The 20,603-nt window shown below is 32.1% G+C and overlaps 1 protein-coding gene across 1 annotated transcript; it reads right to left on the reverse strand.

Moving 5' to 3' along the window:
- Positions 1-4,189: 4,189 nt before the first annotated feature.
- On the reverse strand, positions 4,190-20,074 carry LOC127714867 (sodium- and chloride-dependent glycine transporter 2-like). The gene is made up of 14 exons (XM_052220900.1): positions 19,894-20,074; positions 19,385-19,547; positions 17,557-17,688; positions 16,850-17,132; positions 12,410-12,542; positions 11,087-11,221; positions 10,138-10,241; positions 9,425-9,549; positions 8,899-9,011; positions 7,341-7,472; positions 6,950-7,049; positions 6,439-6,539; positions 5,421-5,588; positions 4,190-4,298 (listed from the first exon to the last, which is right to left on the reverse strand). Exons 1-14 carry the CDS (start codon positions 19,924-19,926, stop codon positions 4,221-4,223), a joined length of 1,800 nt encoding a protein of 599 aa, XP_052076860.1. The 5' UTR covers positions 19,927-20,074; the 3' UTR covers positions 4,190-4,220.
- Between the last annotated feature and the right edge of the window lie 529 nt (positions 20,075-20,603).

The raw sequence follows: 20,603 nt of genomic DNA on the forward strand, positions 1-20,603 counted from the left end.
AACTTTCTTTTTTCGGGGCACCAACCCATCTAAAGAATAATTGAATTGATATATGCATATGTCGTACAAACAAAAATCTTGGATATGAAAAGTTTTACAAAGATTCATATGCTTCAAACTACAATTGCGTAAAACTCACATTTGGTATGAATAGAATATACTTGGATATTAAATGGTGACAGTCCCTTCATTTTTTCTGCTTTTTTAGCTTCTTTATTCATATACTATCAATTTATAACAGTTTTTTTAAAAAGCTTGTTATTTTGAAACCCAGTAGCGAACATCCGTAAGTCTTGTTATATTCGACTAAATAGGAAGTTGAATATACTGAAAGTCTTTTTTCGATTTTTGCATGTTGTAATTTCGGGATTTCTCTGCAAAATTATTCTTGAAACGTTATCAATAAACTTCTGTGTTTTTACTATCTGTATCCATGGTAAATTTCCAAAAATTATCACGCAATATACTTTACAGTTAATGACAATTATTTGTAAAACTATCTACTAGTTGTGTGTCCATATGTATCGCTTCCAAGTGTTGAACAGCTTGTCGTATATATCATTTTCAAACAAACATCATAACCATTACTAACTGTTTTTTGTTCGTTCAATAGAGTTTATTGATGCATGATGTTCTCTCTTTTCTCTTCTTCGGGTTTATTGACAATATTGAATTTATGTGATCTAAAGAATACTTGAGTATATTTATCTTTAACGTTGAAACATATTTTTTGCAAAGTATTTTGAACAATTTTGTAAACACTTGCCGAAAAAATACTTTATGCGTTCAACTTGATTCTAGATTTCTGAATCTCTATAACAATTTAATATTAGTTTATCACTTAATTGTCACATTTCATTAATATTCCTTGCACTCTGGAGTCTTCCTTCGATTGGCGAAAATATCCAATAAAAACTAGCAATTAGAACAGGAATGTAAATACCAAAGGGCAAATTAAGAACATATTATACCCGGAACCTATCAACTGTTCCGTTGAAATGAAATGAATATTAAGCTATTGAACAACACAAGAATGCGTTAAACTCTATTGATACTTTGACGGAAAAAGTTAACCAAGATTTACCTAATGTGTAATTCATTGGCTTATGAACAGAGTAAATGTTTGTAGGAGTTTCTAGATATTTTCAATTTCTGCTTTCCAGAATTACCCATATACTTTGCAAATTCTTGTATAGTGAGTATCTTATTGTACGGAAATGTTAAGGCAACTAGCTGATAAGCTAATGAAATATTCTGAAATAGGACAGTATATAACAAATTATATAGACGAAACGCACGTCTGGCGTACCTAATAATGAGGCTGGTATCTTTGATGAGTTTTTAAAAATGATGTGTTGTCCACTGACCCTGACAAAAAAGATTTATACCAATGTTAACAAGCGTTAAATTTCAATTAACCGTATCTATAGGTCTTGGTTTTTTTTTCTAAATATTTTTTCCTATGCAATTCATGAATTATCATACGCGAGGTTAACATTTAAAATTGATTTTTTAGTTTACCTCCCTTGCATTGAAAAAATACTTCAAAGAACTTACTAAAGATTTATTCATCAGAAGGAAAGTAATGGTGTTTACTAAATAAAGCTCTTCTTTAATAATTCCATACACATTATAAATCTATATAACATACCATATATCAACGTAAGCGTCTAAGCAGGAACAAGACGGCTCTGACGATGAGAATTGGTAACAACGAACGTTTTTGATATAGGCACCTTAAATATTGTACCTAGCTTTATATACCTCTCCGTCCATCATGCTTTACCTGGAGAATGATTTGCATCAAGAACTTTAAAGAGATGATTTTTAGCGGAATTTATTTTTCCAATTCAATTGCTAAACTTTTTTTTTTCCAAGTTTTATTTTCACTTTTTTTTCTCTCTGATTAAAATCTTCAGTGGTCAAATTTACGCGAAAGAATGTTTCCGCGATTTATCTCGTTAGCGGACATTTAATTCGCTTTTGTAATTGAATTTGAATACAAGTCAATGATTCTTCTGCTTATTGAAATTTAATTCTTGTAAAAGAAGAATAGCGATATTCGTTATAGTGCTATAAATCCAAATAAAACAAACTACCATGGGAGTAATAGCAGAATATTGCATACTCATGTCGTCCTGCACTGTATATGACATTGTTGTATAAATCATCAAATGAATACAGCATAACTGCGAGTATTCTTTGTTGCTTTGCTATGTAATATCGTTCCACTAATACCTGGTTTTTTTTCAATATTACTTGAGTTCAGTATTTCGCTTCAAACCTACTGTAATCGTCGTTTTATTATATGCTCTTGGTTATTCCATCAATCGATATTGAAAGGGAGACGTTAAGTATTAAAAACAGATGCTTTACTCATTCACATGTACCTTGTCAAGTCATTGGTTTGAGACATATTTTGCTCTGCTTATCCGAAAGGCTTTTTCCTTTCACAATACCAACAACAGGTAGCCAAAATGTTTTTTAAGTTTCAGTTTAAATTCATCTCTTCAAACTGATTAATTAGGGAAAATGTTAAGCATATTGCTATGGCAATACTGTAAGAATGAAGCAAGTGTAGTGTAATAAAACAAATCTTAACACTTAACTACAGTTATTGCCCTTTGTCTTTGACAAAAGGTAGATGTAATTTCGAGCACCTTGTTATAAAAAAAGTATGACTTGGATCATATTGACCATTTATCATTAATTTGTTCTAAACATTGTTTTCATTGTTATTAAACTAATGATATGACTTCTGAAAGGAACAATGAAAATATCTACTAAAACCAAAACATGTGATTGTAGAGACATAATCGTAGTTGTGCGTACCATAAAGTAATTTTGATGTAAACATATTCCCATTGCATATCAGTACTTCAGTAGTATAAATTCAAATTAATGTTTCCCAATTATTTTTGGTACGAATGAGCTTCAATATTTTACCTAAATATTTTTGATCAGTTTGAAGAGATAAATTCAAACTGCAACATGATGAAATAGTTAAGACTTTCGACTTCTGTATTGTGAAAGGACAAAACCGAGAATGCACTATTAAGGGAAATTGTTTGAAGGCTGATATTTGATTTGCGTTAAACTTCATCAATAATAAGTGCTTGTAGTGACTAGTTGTAGGAACCTTGTCTACGGGAGAAGATAGTATGTCATGATCGAATATCAAATCTTATACTGCACTAGTTCTATTTGAGCAGTCAAAATGCGTTGACCGTATATTTCTATGTTATATACAGTCACTGACCAGATATCACTTTTCCTCATGAATATTTAAATAGAAATTGCCGAAATTATAATTAATTATTCATAAGACCTATTCAACTTGTTCTTGTTTCCAATGTCTTCAACTACTCAAACTTATTTCTATTGCAATTTTTAGAAAAAAAAACATATTTCACTTGTTAATACTTTTGGTTTGCAAACTATAAATCATTATGTTTTATGCTTATTGTTGATATTTTAGTTCATTCTCAAACAAATTCGTTCACCATCGATTGCGGGTTTCAACAGGTAATGTACATTTCATTGTGTTGTATATTTCTCCGCCTGCATGATATGGGGCCTGTTTATAAAAGGGGGAAGTTTCCCAATATCTAAATCAAATAATAACATCAACACATTAAACAACAATTGAAAATGTTTTTTTTAGATTGCAGTATAAAGACAATAATAGTGCATTGACTTGACATATCAACGATATAAGGATTTGGCCAGAAACGGGGAAAAAGCTCGGCAGAGCCTCGCATTTCCCCGTTTCTAAGCCTCATCCTTATATCGTTGATATGTCAAGTCAATGCACTATTATTGTCTATTAATTCATGCCTAAACAGATTAAGACTAGGTGTTTCGATAGGTTAAACATCTACTATAAACGTACTCGTCATAAGTATTTCACAATGAGACAGAAGTTACCAAAAGGACAATCAAACTTCATATGTCGCCGAAAAACCGACAACATTAGGGCAAAAAATACAACGGAATGACATACAACAGTCTAGAAAACACTACATAAAAAACTAAAAAGTGAGTAATACGAACTCAACCATAAATTAGGGTTTATATAAGGTGTTCCGGTAGAAAAGCCGATCCTGCTCCACATGTGGCACCAGTCATAATGCTTTATATGTTACATTCGTAATTTGTGCGAAAATGAAAATACATTTGATGTTGTGTTTCCTTTATTGGCTTGTCTTTCGTTTTTTAAGCTAAATCGTTGTTGTCTCTCTTGATTTCTCTAAAATGGGCCCCCAGTCCGTCTCCGGTTTCAGTGAATTTGTCAATTTCTGCAATATAAAAGGTATTGGTGGTTTATAACAATAAATGCATATTGAGCACAATACAATGATATTCACCTTGGCATAGTACGTCACATGTCAGACTTTTAACTGAACATCATATCACGAATCGGAAAAAATAAAAATTACATACTCATACATATTTACATAAATATCAATTCGAACTTTTTGCACCCGAAAATAAAGACAAGGATTATACTATCCATAATTAGTACATGCTAACTAAAGTGAGATGTCACAACTAGTTTGAACACCAATTTAAATTTAATATAAATACCTCAGGTTTTTTTTCAGTAATATAACAAATAGATAATGGTCACAGGCTTCTTGCAAACCAATGAAAAAAATTGTGCAGAGATGTCACCCTAACTGTTCATAAACGTCGAAAAAAATATCCACTACACTTGATAAACTGTTTGCACACAATATGAAGATCTGCTGATACATCAAAAGATAATTTTACTGAGATATGTAAAAGATATAGACATTTTCGTGCTATGATCATGGTTTATGGATTATATAATGCCTCGCACTTGCAAGAGCGGACTTTTTATCAACCCGAAAATCACAGACCAAGCATACCAGCTTTTGGGGAAAGGAACCATAGACGATCAGAACTTTGCTATACAATGAATCATTAACATACGCTGTAATTACCTTAAACATATAATTATTTAGACCATCTTATGATTTTTTAATACCCTGAAAATCGATCTCCTGGGAACACTGACAAATTTCATTTTCAAGCAGGCAGATTTAACTTCAACTCATAGGCGAAATCAAGGACAACTTACTAGGGTGGGGATGATAATCTTCAGAAACTTTACATTAGTATTACATGTAAACATGCCACAAAATGTAATAAACATGGCCTCCATGTGATGATTACCTATTTCTTTACTTCTCAGATGAACATTTGGTAAAATATTCAGAGTTGTTTCAGTGGATATATGTAAAAAATTAACCAACAGCTCGTAAAATCATTAATTGCAAATAATTTTTTGAGATGAGTCAATTTAAACAAAAAATTCCCTATAAAATATCATCGAAATACGCGTGTTCTTTTACTAACTGTTGTTTTTAATTTTGTACATTTTATTTTGGTATTACCTGCAAAATTGTACCATTAGCGCACCACAGTGTTTTAATTATGTATAAGGGAATTGGCACAACAGACATCATACCAATGATCCAGCCGAATCCAATAGCCCATAATGGATACTGGTATTTGTCAAAAGAAACTGGTTTCAATTGCAGCATGTTAAACATAAGCATCATCTGAAATGTAAAATGATCAAACACTGTATCACGTAATATTTTCGCACTGAATATAAACTTCAGAGTTAATTCATTTTACACTCTACATGGGTATATCTCTTTAAGAAAAAGTCGATAATATCTGAAATACAGTAACTATTATTCATTTTGAACTATGAATTATATATTCGCTTTATTGAGGGATTTAGCATACAAATTTTCCAAATATATCATAATAGCATTTACTAACGATGTAAGTGTTGTTCAAAGTCGACTGTTCTCAACGACAGAGATGTACATGTCCATATCTAGAAAAAAGGCACTGGTATTTTTTTAGTACTATCTTCATGTTTATATTTCTTTTCTTTTTTAATTTTACTTGTTCCTGGGTCTAGTCGTAGGAATTAAATGTTTACCTCTCACAATGTTTGCAATCAGTCAGTTTCATTTTCCACTCTGAGTTATATTGGCTTAACCCTTACATTGGTCTATCCAATATCAGTGTTTATAATTCTGAATTCGGTCTCAATTCTAAGTAAAACTTCTTTCGAAAAACCGAATATCGCCAAAGAGCACTGGAGATACTATTTACATATATGAGCAAGCCTTGCCCAAAAGAAATATTTTGCTACAAATATACTGATATGAATAAATAATGTTAAGATTAAGGGTGTAATTCATAATTAATTTACCAAAAATTAAGTGGTTACTATTGTCAATTTTGTCATTTTTATGACGTCACAGTGACATCACTTAAATTACAATTTGTTATATTTTAAATTCTTTATCTGTACATAATTATGGTTAGTTTAAAGGGTTTGATACATTTTCATACTTCAGTAACATCAGGGGTAACAATTATGGCACTCACCACCAAAAAACAAGGTGTCACATATTTCCAACAAAATTTCCACCACCAACACGGTTGATATCCTATCATCATCTGAACATCTTTGTAAAATCTGTCTGTGCCTAAATTAAAACTGAATGATGCACCCACGTATAAAACCTTCGATGATTTTTTGAGAAAGAAAGTCTGAAAATCTCAAGGAACAATATACTATCTCATGTATAAGACTTAAAATCTCCACTTCGACTTTCTATCGAACAGTTTTTCTTCACATTTTACGTGCACCTGTATAACATGGTTTCCTGGAGATTATCAATAGAATCGTTTCTAATAATCAGTTTGATGAAGCTTTTTTCAAACGTTCTGTTCCAATATTATTGTGTTTTTCGTTTATTGTAATCATATTTTTTTAAATCATGTCAGAATTTGTTCACCCTTCTAAAAGGAATTTTGATACTTCTTATTTTACTGTATTAAATTAAAATGCATGATAGCATAGAAATAAGAGTAATCTAATTATATCATATCATACCATATATCCATCCAACTACTAAACACTCTAAAGTTGCCACTATCATTGGTGTAAATAGTCCACAGTACCAGTCAACGATTTGTAAAACATATATTCCTCCCTAAAAAGTCGAATTAAGTTTAAGGTCAAACACAGGCATATCGTTTCCTGTTCTCAATATTTGTATTAAACTAATGAAGCCAATGATTAATGTGTGTTTGTGAAATTCACATTGAATATTATAATGCTAATAAAATGCCTGATACATTGTAGCTTTGAACCTTCAGAAAATGCCAATATTTTAATCGTTTATTACTATATATCAACTGTATATTTGGCTTTTAAAGTATGCTCGAGGCCTGGTTTTCATATCAGATATGTGTGTGTTTGAGGTCTTGTGTGTTACATTTACCTCCATTATGAATGGTAAATCTAAAATGAATCCAATACAACAGAAACAAACTGTCACCAGATACTTCTTCTTTCTCAAAATATGTGGATATTCATCAATAATTGCACTGGTAATGGTTTCAAATGTACCAAACTAGAATGATACAAAACTATATTTATTTGTATAGGAAAATATTCACATTTCTACTATTTATTTCTTGCATTTTTATTTTGGATAAAGAGGTTGTAAGCAGACTGCCGTGTTAAAGACGAAATATTTATGATTTAGAATAATCTTACCATTTTTCCAGAATCAAGTGAAGTAAAAATAGCTTTCACAAATTATTTAGCCTCGTGTACATGTACACTAAGAGTAGATCAGTACCATCAATTTCACATTTCAGGTTCTAAGATGACTAAAGACGTGTTTCTGACATGTCTCTCTTCTTATTAATCAATTGTATTATCGAATATATCAAACCTGCCAAAACGACAAGCGCTACTTGTTGAGCAAGATACTCTTAGCCAGTTCAATCTGATTTCACAATAATAAGTTTCATAGGAGTTCTTATTTGCCAAGCTGACATATCGGTATTGCGTGTTGCTATCTTAACTATGCATAAAATTTTGTTTTATTGTTTTCCGCTATTCTAGTAAATATTTAAAAAAAAGAGGTGATATCCCATGTACATCCAAACTTTGATAGAAACATCACCGTCAAAAAAGGAAAACTATTAAGGAAGAATGTGTCTGAGGACACCAATGCCCCCGCTCAAGCTTTACAACGAAAATGGGGAAAATTATATAAGACTTTCTAAAGTCAGAAAATTTAAGCAGTATTGACTATCTAACGTAAAAATATCATCAAGGTAACGGTAAGTGTTGTTACATTTGTCAATTAAACGTAGTTTAGACGGATATTGAATGTATTTAGCCATAACCTGGTCTCATTATAATACAAGAAAAAGTCTAATATTAAAGGGGCGCAATTGGTGTTCATAGGAATACCTACAACCTGTCGATAAACCTTATTGCCGACATTTAAATACACATTGTATTGTAAATGTTGTCAAGATTTATTTACGAGAGATTGAAAATCCCCTATAAGAGTTTTCACATCTGGCAGAAAGGAGAAAACGGTTGATTTTGACCATTTTTAGCTCGATTGTTCTTTTTATCTTGATAGAAAATCAGATATACAAAATCTGGTCTAGGATTGCTCATTCATTTGTGTATACAATAAAAACTTGCAAGCAAAAACCATACAAAAAAGTAAAATAATAAAAATACCGAACTCCAAGGAAAATTCAAAACGGAAAGTCCCTTATCAAATGGCAAAATCAAAAACTCAAACACATCAAACGAAAGGAAATATTCCTGACTTGGCACAGGCATTTCCTTAAATGAAAAAAAATGGTGGATTACAATAGCTTTCCCAGTTACGAATATAAAAATTGTGTCAAATATGAAAATATTTTTAATCAGCTTACCTTCAACCATTTTTTGAATTAACATTCTATCTCTCTGTTGACCTACTTATAAGATATATGTTGACTTACTTATAGATACATTCTACTAACCTGAGTGTCAATGGTTATTGTCATCAGCATCATGAAAAATAAAACTGCCCACAATGGCGATATTGGTAACTTTGACACTGCCTCTGGATATGCTACAAATGCAAGACCTGGACCTAAAAATAAAAAAAGTCTTTACAAGTGAGGGGTAAAAATATGATTTTCATTCGCACAAAAATTGTTTTTAGATAACCATCATCAGGTACGCTACTAGGGTATACACATTCATTTGTTTTCATTCTATCAGTCTATTCTATTAACCCCTAACAGGAATACAAAAGGTGTAATTAAAAAAGTTCAATAAAAACTAAGCGAGAAAAAGCACTTAATCCTACAAAATTGGCATTACAGGTTACAACTTCTTTGTCATTACTACCCAGTTTTTTTACTGGAACGCAAAAATCATCCCGTGGTTTTAGCTCTTTCCAGTTTAAAGTATACACTGTAAATATTTATCTTGAAAGGTAAACAGAAGCCATCATTCACGTGTTTCATATTTCTTCTTGAACACCAACAAGTTTGTAAATACCTTGTGTTACTACGTCATCTACTGACATTCCTTTTTCGTGTGCCATAAATCCAAGTATTGAAAATGTTACAAATCCGGCAAAAATACTCGTTCCACTGTTTATTATGGGCACCATGATAGCATCCCTGAAACGACATCGAGGAACAGAATTATAAAAGCCTTTTTGTATGACTGTTAATCTCACTGTCTGAATTAAATGATTTCCGGATGATATCATAAGTCTGTTTTAGAGTAAGACTGTGTATCTTTGTAACAGTATTTCTTCCATTAATGCAGGTCAAGTGACAATGGCCCTGTTGTTGCCATTTTTCGTCAAGATAATTTCCAAAATTCGAAATATAAAAAAATTTCCGGACGATTACTTAATTTGCAAATGAAGGTCTGGTACGATTTTAACTTTTGCTGCAATTACCGTTCTAGTGTATTACTAATATCTTTTGAATTGTCTCAAAAAATGAAAACGAAAACCCGTATGAAACGTTGTATTTGTTTTAGAGTATGTATTTTAGCGTTTGAACATGTAAATGCAAGTCAAGTTCGATTTTTACTGTTTTGAATTACTGATTTCGATGGTAAATATGTTTGCCGGATACAAAATTCGCTCAGAAATAGTACCATTTAACTTTGCAGCATTCCTACCTAGCAGGGTAAGTTTTATTTTTGTCTTTTGACGGAAATATTTAATCATACTAAATCTTTATTACACAACATACCTTTGAAGTTTATGGTGAAATTTGTTAAAGCTTGCAAATGTCAGCAGTGCTCCCCATCCGGCTCCAGACGAAAAAAATATCTGCGTTGCTGCCGCACCCCAAACCTGTTTGAAACAATCAAAACTACATTATGCATATACATTGTAGCAAGAAACGAAAATCAGATTTACCTTTAATTCAACCCTCGTATCTTTCAAAATTTCAAAAGGAGAAATCTACAAACTCACAATACTGTGAAATAATAACAATTAGGGAATATGAACTTCAACGAGTTTGAAATAAATCAGGAAAACTAGCTTTAACTGTTGCTCTTCAAATTAGAATTATATGGCAACGGTTAGTTTTTTGTTGTCATTTGGGATTTTCTATTTTCGAAATAATAAGAACACAGACGGCATGTTTGTTATATTTGTTTATATATATATATATACAGTGCACACGAAATACAATATCCAGCGAACATTTATCAATAAAAACACAAGGTTCATGATTGTTGATGTTTCGGCATAGAAAATAAAAATGTAAGAAAATTATTGGATTCTTATCTATCCTGAAAATGCATGATATATTGCCACTAATGCAAACAACAACCAATCAATCAATCAATCGATTCGCTATCCATTTCCACATTTTCTTATTCATTCACTAATGCAATCAAAATGTACTTATTGGTCACGAGTGCATTAAGCTCTTAGAATACATCTTAAATACATATTGGCCCAACTCTCGAAACAAAGTCTAAAGAGGGTAATTTTCCATTGGAAACTTCCTTTTACAGTCATTGTAATAGCATATTTTTTTCACAGACAGATAAGTGCAAATTGTTCTCTTTTCAACGTGTATTAAACCATCATTACCATGTTAAAAAGTTTCCATAAAATATTTCTCGCCTAATTAAATACGTCGGACTATCAAGTATTCTTATCTTCACAAGTGTAATGAAACTTACCTTTGTAGAAAGCATTTTGTGCCATTTTGGAATTAGAAAGAACTGTATACCTTCTGCAGCTCCTGGTAATGTAACTGCTCTTACTAGAAAGATTACCAACACTATGTACGGGAAAGTAACAGTCACATACACTATCTATGTAAAATAAACATCAAAATGTTCTTTTTTTTAAATTATTTTTTACAGTACTATTTTTATTAATGTAAAAGGTTTGTACTCGAATTATTCACATACGTTCAAGAAATAAACGCTTCCGATGTATATTACTTTAATCGAATGCATTGTTTGACTTGACCAGAAAAACTGCCTAGTCTTTGACGGTAGGCATATATTTAAAGACTTTTTGTAAAATTATTCAAAAACATTATACGTAATTATTTTTATTTTGACTAATCATATGCGTATAAGCAGACCGGCAGGTAGCAATACATTATAAATATGCGTGCACCTTGTTTGTTTTCGACGTCAATTTAAACATTGATTTACGGAACTATGATAATTGTGAACTGTCGTTATGTTATATGCGAATAACCAGTTAGCCACAATCACATTAAAAATATGCTTGTATTCTATTTGTTTTCGACGTCAATTTAAAAAAACTGATTTATGCAACTATGCTAATTGTGAAATGTCGCTTTCTCAAATTTATAATGTAAAATGCGAATAACCAGATAGCTATATCTTATAGATATATTTAATTTGTTTTCGACACCAATATAGAAATAGATTTATGCAACTATGATAATTCTAAAATGTGGGTGTTTTTTTGTTTTTTTGTTTTTTTTTGTTTGAATTACTAGATCACCAGATCCCCACATTATAAATATACATGCACCCAATTTGTTTTCGAGGTCAATATTGTGAAATGTCCTGTTTAAAATTGTGAAATGTTTTGTTTTGTTCAGTGTACGGGTTCCATATCACGTGATTAGTCGGTTGTTTCATTTAACACAAAATCCGTCGTGTGTGTCCCCTACAACCGTGACATATTTGTCATTTGGTCTTTACAGGATGACGTATAATTGTGGCTCTAACAATCATTACAGGCCGTATAATGAACCCAAAGATATTCATTTTCAGTATGCCGAAATGTTTGGGTCGCTGTGTCGTTGACGATTGCCCTCATATCACCATTTGTATATATCCAAACTTAGTGCACAATCTGCGAGTCCATTTGGAGGTTACGGATTCATTCCAAATTTAAAAAATATGCTTAATTTCGATTATCTATTTCATTTGAAAAAGCATAAAAACTTTAGAATTTTGGTATGTCAACATCAATATAATCCATTACCTCCAGGCGGACAGACAGTTACAAAATACCTTTCCCGATGACTTTATTCCTTTACATAAACAAAGAAAGATGATAAGCCAAGCTATAACCAGACATACAAGAAGTTCCAGTCTTATTCCTCCTATATCCTCTATGCCTACTGTTATTTGCAGTACATTGTATCTGCAAATATCATTTATTTATTTCTGGCTCTCAGTTCTCATCAAATATAAGTTCTAACGTAACGTTGACTTATTTTACGAAAGATCCCAGTTATATTTTTTTTTAAATACGTATTGAAAAATTAATCGATACTGAATTTTCAGCTTTGTAATCGTATTTAGTATTTTACTTTTAAACATAAAGAATTATTATACATTCTGAAAATCCCGAAATTATTAAAAATAAAAATAACTTAATTTGGAAAAAGCGTTCAATTGCTTGATAAAACCGTCAATCAACAGTATGTTCACGCGAGTAGGCGGATCTCAGCAAAAATTGTTGTCTGAATCCTCAAAGTGATGTATGAAAGGAATAATTACAATACAATATGAAGTAAAAATAGTGTAACCTTCGTCTACCTAGAATGAAATATCGTATGATATAATAAAAGTACATGTGGTATGCATGCCAATGAGACACATATTCACCAGAGACCGAAAGACATAGATGTTAGTCTTTAAGAATTAAAGATTTTTTTCTTCCGTGTCATGTTATGGTTCAAAAAAGGATATTTAGAGATTATATTCATATTGGTTTGGTTAAAAGTTAATCTGATTAAAATATAATCTTTCACTTTGCTAATTTTAATCAGATTTATTATTGGTGAAGAATTGACAGTCAGTATAATAAGTAGAAGTATGGATAGTATTGGGTCTTGCATTGACTATGTGTTTGATTAAGTTACCATTTCCACAGTGAATGCTAGAAACAACACCAACATAGTTAGCATTTCTATATTTTTCTTGGCGTTCTTTTTTCACATTGTTTGCCATGGAAAACAAAATATGTCTGTCGTACACTGTTTTAATGTTCCAATTATTTTTACTGCTATTTTGTTTTGATTCTTCTTGATGCACTTTTAGCAGAATCTTTATTAATCGTGTTCTTTCATAAAAAGGCACGACAACAATTACTAGTGCATGTAAACAGCAGACTTGAAAAGGCGATCATGAAGATTGTCAAATTGGAGCGCGGTATGGATTTCATCAACTTATAAACAACAAAAGGTAACATTAACTTGGTATTAGGTTTAGTTTGTGAGGAACTGACTTTGATGTTCCACTCTGAAACAACTAGTAGTACAGTTAATAACTTTGCACTTTTCCGGTGGCAAATGTTTTATGTATTATGACGATACAACATTTGCATCAGTATCAAATTTTGATCGAAAGTTATTTTCTTTTTTTAAAAGAGACTTCGGTGGCCGAGTGGTCTAAAGTAGTTCATCTACTGTATCACTAGCCTGTCAACACTGAGGTTGTGAGTTCGAGCCCCGCACGTGGAAGGTGTATTTGACTACAATCTTAATTGACTAGGATTGCCAATTTTCCTGCCGAAAATCGGTGGCTCTCCCGGGCAGTACGTCTTCAACCACCAATACAAACTGGCCGCTACGAAATAGCCACTAGTGCTGAAAGTGGCATTAAACACCAAATATAAATCAATCAATAATTCTTTTTGAAAAACTAGTATGTAGGTTTAAGTACTTTTTTCTAAAAGTGATTGCCAATTTAAAAGTAAAAAGTTTTTGTTTTTTTAATTGTGCTTGTGCAGATAAATAAAAAAAAACTTTGGTATAATGTCGAGAAATTTACTTCGGTCGCTATCCCTCATCTTAGAATATGTATTTAAATGAATTATAGCAATTCCTTATATAACGAGAACCAAATTACTAGTTCTTAATAATTTTTTTTTAACGAATTCACTGTTGAAAGGGTAGTACTGCTGATATTTTTTACTTAAATGTTAACGTGTACATGTATTTGCAACTGGTACTTTGTGATTTCCCGAAAATGATCTGTGAATTTGGAACCTTGAAATTTCTGACGGATTGTTGTTTTTGACGTTGTCAAGTTAGTCGATATAACAAGCGATTTGAAATTTCGCAGTAATTTAGACTTTATCTTCATAGTTCAATGAAAGTAAATCCCGATGTAGACACCGTCCATATCGACCAAATAAAATGGCCTTTATTCACGCATTGTCTTATTGCAGTATGGACACAAATATACGTATAGTAGACAGTAAGCACACATAATTGATTAATTAACTCAACATAATAAAGGTTAACCAACTGATCGATAAATAACCCGCGCAATACATTTTTCTCCATTGCATATTCTCTGACTAGAAATGTATATTTTGTTTAAATTTTATACTACATTAGAACTCAAATATGGATAAAACAAAAACTTTGTTGTTGAACACTGACATACATGTAAAATTGAAATGATACTGTTGATTTTTCTCGTTTCTTTAAAAAGTCAATATGTGATTTATTCATTAAACAAACATAATAACTTCTATTACTGATACGGAATTAAAGGGTGTTTGATTTATAATAATTGACAATTCACACATGTAAATGTCGGCTTTAAAAAAAATCTGTTAATTACATAGAAGATCATTTTATACTTTCTAAATAACGATGATGCACCGAAGGAGTTCATTGGAACAATGGAAACTTTATTAATATCCCGAGATTTTCCCGTGAATATTGCGAAGGTAAGTACATAAGTACGCAAATAAATATCTCATTTCAGTAAGATAATAACAAGGGGTTGAATGAACAAAATCTCACTATTTAGATTTATAATTCCAAAGTTGTATGTTTAGTCTTATTTTATTGTCTCACTAGCCTGTCGACACCGAGTTTGTGAGTTCGAATCCCGCACGTGGCAGGTGCATTCGACTCCAATCTTAATTGACTACGATTGTCAGTTTTCCTACAGAAAGTCGGTGGTTCTCTCCGGGGACTACGGCTTCCTTCACCAATAAAAAGAGACCTCCTCGAAAAAACACCAATCAATCAATCAATTTTATTTTATTGATCGGTGAGCCTTATGGCAACAAACAAGTTATATATAGATCAATATGAATGGAAGGATTTGTGATGTATACATCGACGACACAGCAACTGATATAAAGAAATGAAAACATTAAAAAAAAAAAACTGAAATACTCGTAATAACTGACATCAGGCTCAAAGAATTTAAGGTTCATGTGGACCCTTCGTCTAAAATGGCTGCATTTTCACCTCAAAATTTACTCCGAGTACAGACAAACCTGTGCATCTGGAAAAGTTTTAAGGCATAGCATGCCCTAGATAAATAAAATTCAAATATATTTTATGTTTTAGAAAATCAAAAACTTAACCGGATTTTGCAGTGCACTTTTTTTCATTCCTCCAGAAGGTGCCAAAATAAACTAAGTTGGGAAAGAGGTTTGAGAACTTCCCCACAGGTAATAATTGAAGTGAACTGTTTTGATTGACATGGACAATAGATGGACAATAGATACCTGACAATAACTGGTAATTTAAACTGTGTACCTGAGTGGACCGTATCAAGTGAAACTCAACTGTTTGTTAATTTTATCATCTTCTGCAGGGACGAAAAAAAGTGCACTGCTAAATCCAGTTAAGTTTTAAATTTTCTAAAACATACAATGCATTAGAAGTTTATTTATCTAGGGCATGCTATGCCTTAAAACTTTTCCAAATGCGCAGGTTTTTCTGTACTCAGAGTAAATTTTGAGGTGAAAATGCAGCCATTTTAGCCAAAGGGTCCACATGAACCTTAAACTGCTGCTTAGAAATCATGCCGTCCTTCGCTTTTATTTTTGTAATATCGGTTGCTGTTTTTCATAGTAGATTTCAGCAACGTCATAAACCCGTTTCATGACGACATGAATAGTTCCTACATTGGCGAAATATCTATAAGGGTTTGTGAAATGTTTGGTATAGTGCTTTTTATTGAAATTATAAGTAATAAATGTTATTCTACAGAGTTTATTGTTGTGTAAACTTGGCCTTTAATTCACAAACTTCACATAAACCATTTGGTCTATATACAGTTTGTTTGAATGAGTCGGTCGATTTGATAGTGGAAGGCCGAGTTTTTACAGCAATGAAGTCTGTAAAAATAACATTTATTACTTATAATTTCAATCAATTAACATCAATTAATTCCTTCAAAATAACCTTCATTTACAATGATAGGCGTCGTCATAGACGGTGTTTTATGTTTGAAAAAAAATTAGCAGAGAAAGGAGAATACTGTTTCAGAATTAGTCACAGTCATTTAAGAGAGAGAGAGAGAGAGAGAGAGAGAGAGAGAGAGAGAGAGAGAGAGAGAGAGAGAGAGAGAGAGAGAGAGAGAGAGAGAGAGAGAGAGAGAGAGAGAGAGAGAGAGAGAGAGAGACGAGAGAGAGAGAGAGAGAGAGAGAGAGAGAGAGAGAGAGAATGAATCTTCAAAAGAAATACTTACTTCCAAAATTCTTCGCTCGCAGTCATTTTTACTTCATTAAGAGGGAATAAATGACTATTATACTTAGATCCATTGACGTCTGACGTGTTTTGTAGTAAGATTAGATTTGATCCATTATCTACAGAGTTATTATGACAGAATTTTGTATTCCATTCATTCTTGCAATGGCTCCATGGCAGAATCGGGGTCATTGATTGGTACAGAAAATACAATATCCATGTTAGAAATATGTTGATGTAAACGCAAAATATTACCGAAACTATTAAAGCTCCATAACCAACTCCTGAAAAGACAGAACACATAAAGATAAACTTACATTGGTGGTTTTCGAAGGAAAACCATCGACATTGAAATGTAAACATGGCAAGTAGTTTCAAATGGGAAAACATTCGATAAGTGAATCTAATGCATTGTGGGTAATATTTTCAAAAATGTACACTAAAACGTGATTAGCTGACAACATCCTAAACAATGGAAATTCAACCAATGGCTTGACGTTTTTATTTTATGGTACAAACAATGAAATTATCCATAGTCCTTAAGATTCTAAAACGGCGAAATCAACCCGTCCAGTAAGAACGATAACCTAGTTCCTATATATATTATTTAAGGAAATTTGACTGTGTAGTCTCAAATCGTGACCTTTATCTTATATGTTTATCGTAGAATCAGCAAAATTGTTGCCCCTGTTACTTATTTTTACATACCTTTCAAAAGTGGACAAATCTTCCAAACTGTTAAAATGCTGCTGCTTGAAAATTGAGATATCCCGTACTCTAGGTAATATATTGGCACAGCTCCAATAACCATAAATATAAGATATGGAATAAGAAAAGCCCCTGTGAAAATGCAATATAACATTGGAATTTTGCTTACACAGCAATTTGCCATTGATTAAAAAAGATAGTGAAAATCTGTTCCTCAATTTCTGCATGAGACAAGGATTTTGTTTTTGATTGTAACTTGATGAATCAAAGTTGAGTTACATCCTGGTAGGAATATTGTTTATATTAGGTCTGTATCTAGCAACAGACATCAATAATGTTCAGTGAGATGTTTAAAATTTTTAAATGTTATATCTCCGATTTATTCACGTTATGTTAAAAATTCATATGATAATTTTAAATGTTACTGTTTTCGTTGAACATTGACATTTCCATGGATGTTCATCAAAGTATTGATTGCGTGATATGGTACAATTTCAGATATGATTTTTATAAAAATAAGAAGATGTGGTATGATTGCCAATGAGACAACTCTCCACAAGAGACAAAATGACACAGAAATTAACAACTATAGGTCACCATACGGCCTTCAACAATGAATAAAACCCATACGTCATAGTCAGCAATAAAGGCCCCGAAATGACAAATGTAAAACAATTAAAACGAGAAAACTAACGGCCTGATTTATGTACAAAATAATGAACGAAAAACAAATTTGATATACAGCCACAAACGACAACCACTGAATTACAGGCTCCTGACTTGGGACAGGCACATGCAGAATGTGGCGGGGTTAGACTAGTTTGTTGGCGCCAAATCTTCCCCTTAACCTGAGACTTTGGTGTAACAGCACAACATGAGAACAAACTATGCAAATCAATAAACGAAAAAAGAAATATGAGAAACAGCAAAACACGACAACCACTCAATTACAGGCTGCTGACTTGGGACAGGCACATATAGAATGTGGCGGGGTAAAACTAATTTGAAGGCGCCAACCATCCCCTTTCCTGGGACAGTGGTGTAACCGAACAACATAAGAACAAACTATAACAATCAATTGAAAAGGGCTTTATCAGATAGATACAAAGAGGCATACATCTAACAAAAACATAGAGTGGACGTGGCAGGGTACTTATACATCCCCACAACAAAAAGACACTAAATACAGATCTGAAAATACTCGCAGTTACTGACAGCTAGTTCAAAGCCAATAACAACTAATAAAAAAATCCAAGCCTAACATATCAACTTGTTACTGTTCAGTTGTAGCAGTAACTTTCAGTTCTGACATTAACTGAAGCTATTTTGTTTACCCCCTTGTGCATTTTTATGTTTGAAGCATTATTTGACTTAGAGCTTTATAACGAGACACCTATCTCCTGCAACTTCCATTCATACACACATCCATATAGGGAAACAGTTAGCATGCCCGAATGATGTACTAATTTTGTTCATTGTTGAAGGCCGTATGGTGACCTATATTTGTTAACTTCTACGTCATTTAGGATCTGGTGGAGAGATTTCTCATTGACAATCATACCACATCTTCTTATTCTAATATGTTTTATCCTATAATAGCTTAGACTATAAAAGCGTCTTTCGATTATCTTTCATAAAAATTTGAATTTGGTGTCTCAGTATATTGGTCTATCTAATCTGGGACTATTATACTAACGTTAGTATAATAGTCCCAGATCTAATTAAAATAAAGATCTATGGTTTTGCTATAAAAAGAGTAAACGAGTTACGATAGATTTGAATTTTAATCAAATTGAGTATTGTTTCAGAAATATTAAAAGTCGTGTACCTCCTCCGTTTTTATAACACAGATATGGAAACCTGCATATATTACCAATACCGACTGCATACCCAACTGATGATAGGAAAAAATCGAGTTGTCCTGACCAATGTTCGCGTTCCTCTTTCTTCTCTTCTGAAGTATCACTCGAGTTTACAGTTTCTTCATTTTTCTGAATGAAATTATAGTATAAATTAAGAATACAGATAATTGGATGATAGATGTGATTTATCTTGTAAATAACTGAGGTGTCAGTCATTTTAAAATGTTTTTGATTTCATGTTCAAACTTAAAGCAAATTTCAAAAGTCATTACATTTTTGCTACGTATAATGTGGCACCAAACGTAATGATATAACCAATATAAAAAATAAAAAGAAGTGGTATGATCAAGTTTGACTTAATCTTACTTTCCATTTTTCATTTTGTGCTGAATGCAGACTTTAGGATTGACCATAGATAGAAAAAGAAATGTGAATATTTCGTATCGCTTTGCATTTTTCAATCAATTTTACTAACCTGTAATGAGAGACTTCTGTTTTCAAATTCCATAATTTGGTGTCTACACTAAATATAATCCGTTTAAATAAAATAAGTCTAAAAAATGAACTGAAATCTAAATATTTCTATCCGTTCACAAAACAATATATGTATGTGTGTTTCTATACCCTTCAGCCTCTCTGGAATGAGGATCAGATTTTATCTAGACTGTCTACGTTGCATTTATATATATACGTATATATATATATATATATATATATATATTTATTATGTTGTCAAAAATGATGCATCAAAATACAATGGCATGTTTTTACATCTGACAATTTTTTGGCTTTCATATGTTGCACCTGCTAATATTATCATAACTAATCGTCACACTATCTGGTTTTTACTGGAGTTTGACATACTTAATGTACATGCTCAATAACGATTCCTATAATTTCTTAGTAGAGCTTTAAATCAAAGAAAGAAGAAATAGGTAATTAGACATATATCCTCGCATGTTACACTGTCTTTGTGCAATAGTTCATTGAGTTATGTTAGTTTCCATGACTAAATCGAATATTGTAAAATTGAGAATGGAAATGGGTAATGTGTCAAAGAGACAACAACCCGTCCAAAAGAGCAGAAAACAGCCGAAGGCCACCATTAAGTCTTCAACACAGCTAGAAAATCCCGCACCCGGAGGCGGGCTTCAGCTGGCCCCTAAACAAAAATGTGTGCTAGTT

This window comes from Mytilus californianus, unplaced genomic scaffold (assembly GCF_021869535.1).
Source record: "Mytilus californianus isolate M0D057914Y unplaced genomic scaffold, xbMytCali1.0.p SCAF_9, whole genome shotgun sequence".
NCBI lineage: Eukaryota > Metazoa > Mollusca > Bivalvia > Mytilida > Mytilidae > Mytilus > Mytilus californianus.

Bases quoted from the DNA above. Each gene is read 5' to 3' on its own strand.
- LOC127714867 (XM_052220900.1), bottom strand. From the start codon at position 19,926: ATGGAATTTGAAAACAGAAGTCTCTCATTACAG. The intron at 19,548-19,893 runs GTTAGTAAAATT...AATTTCATTCAG, and splicing joins ACAGAAGTCTCTCATTACAG to AAAAATGAAGAAACTGTAAA. The intron at 9,550-10,137 runs GTATGTTGTGTA...ATGTCGTTTCAG, and splicing joins TTTCACCATAAACTTCAAAG to GGATGCTATCATGGTGCCCA.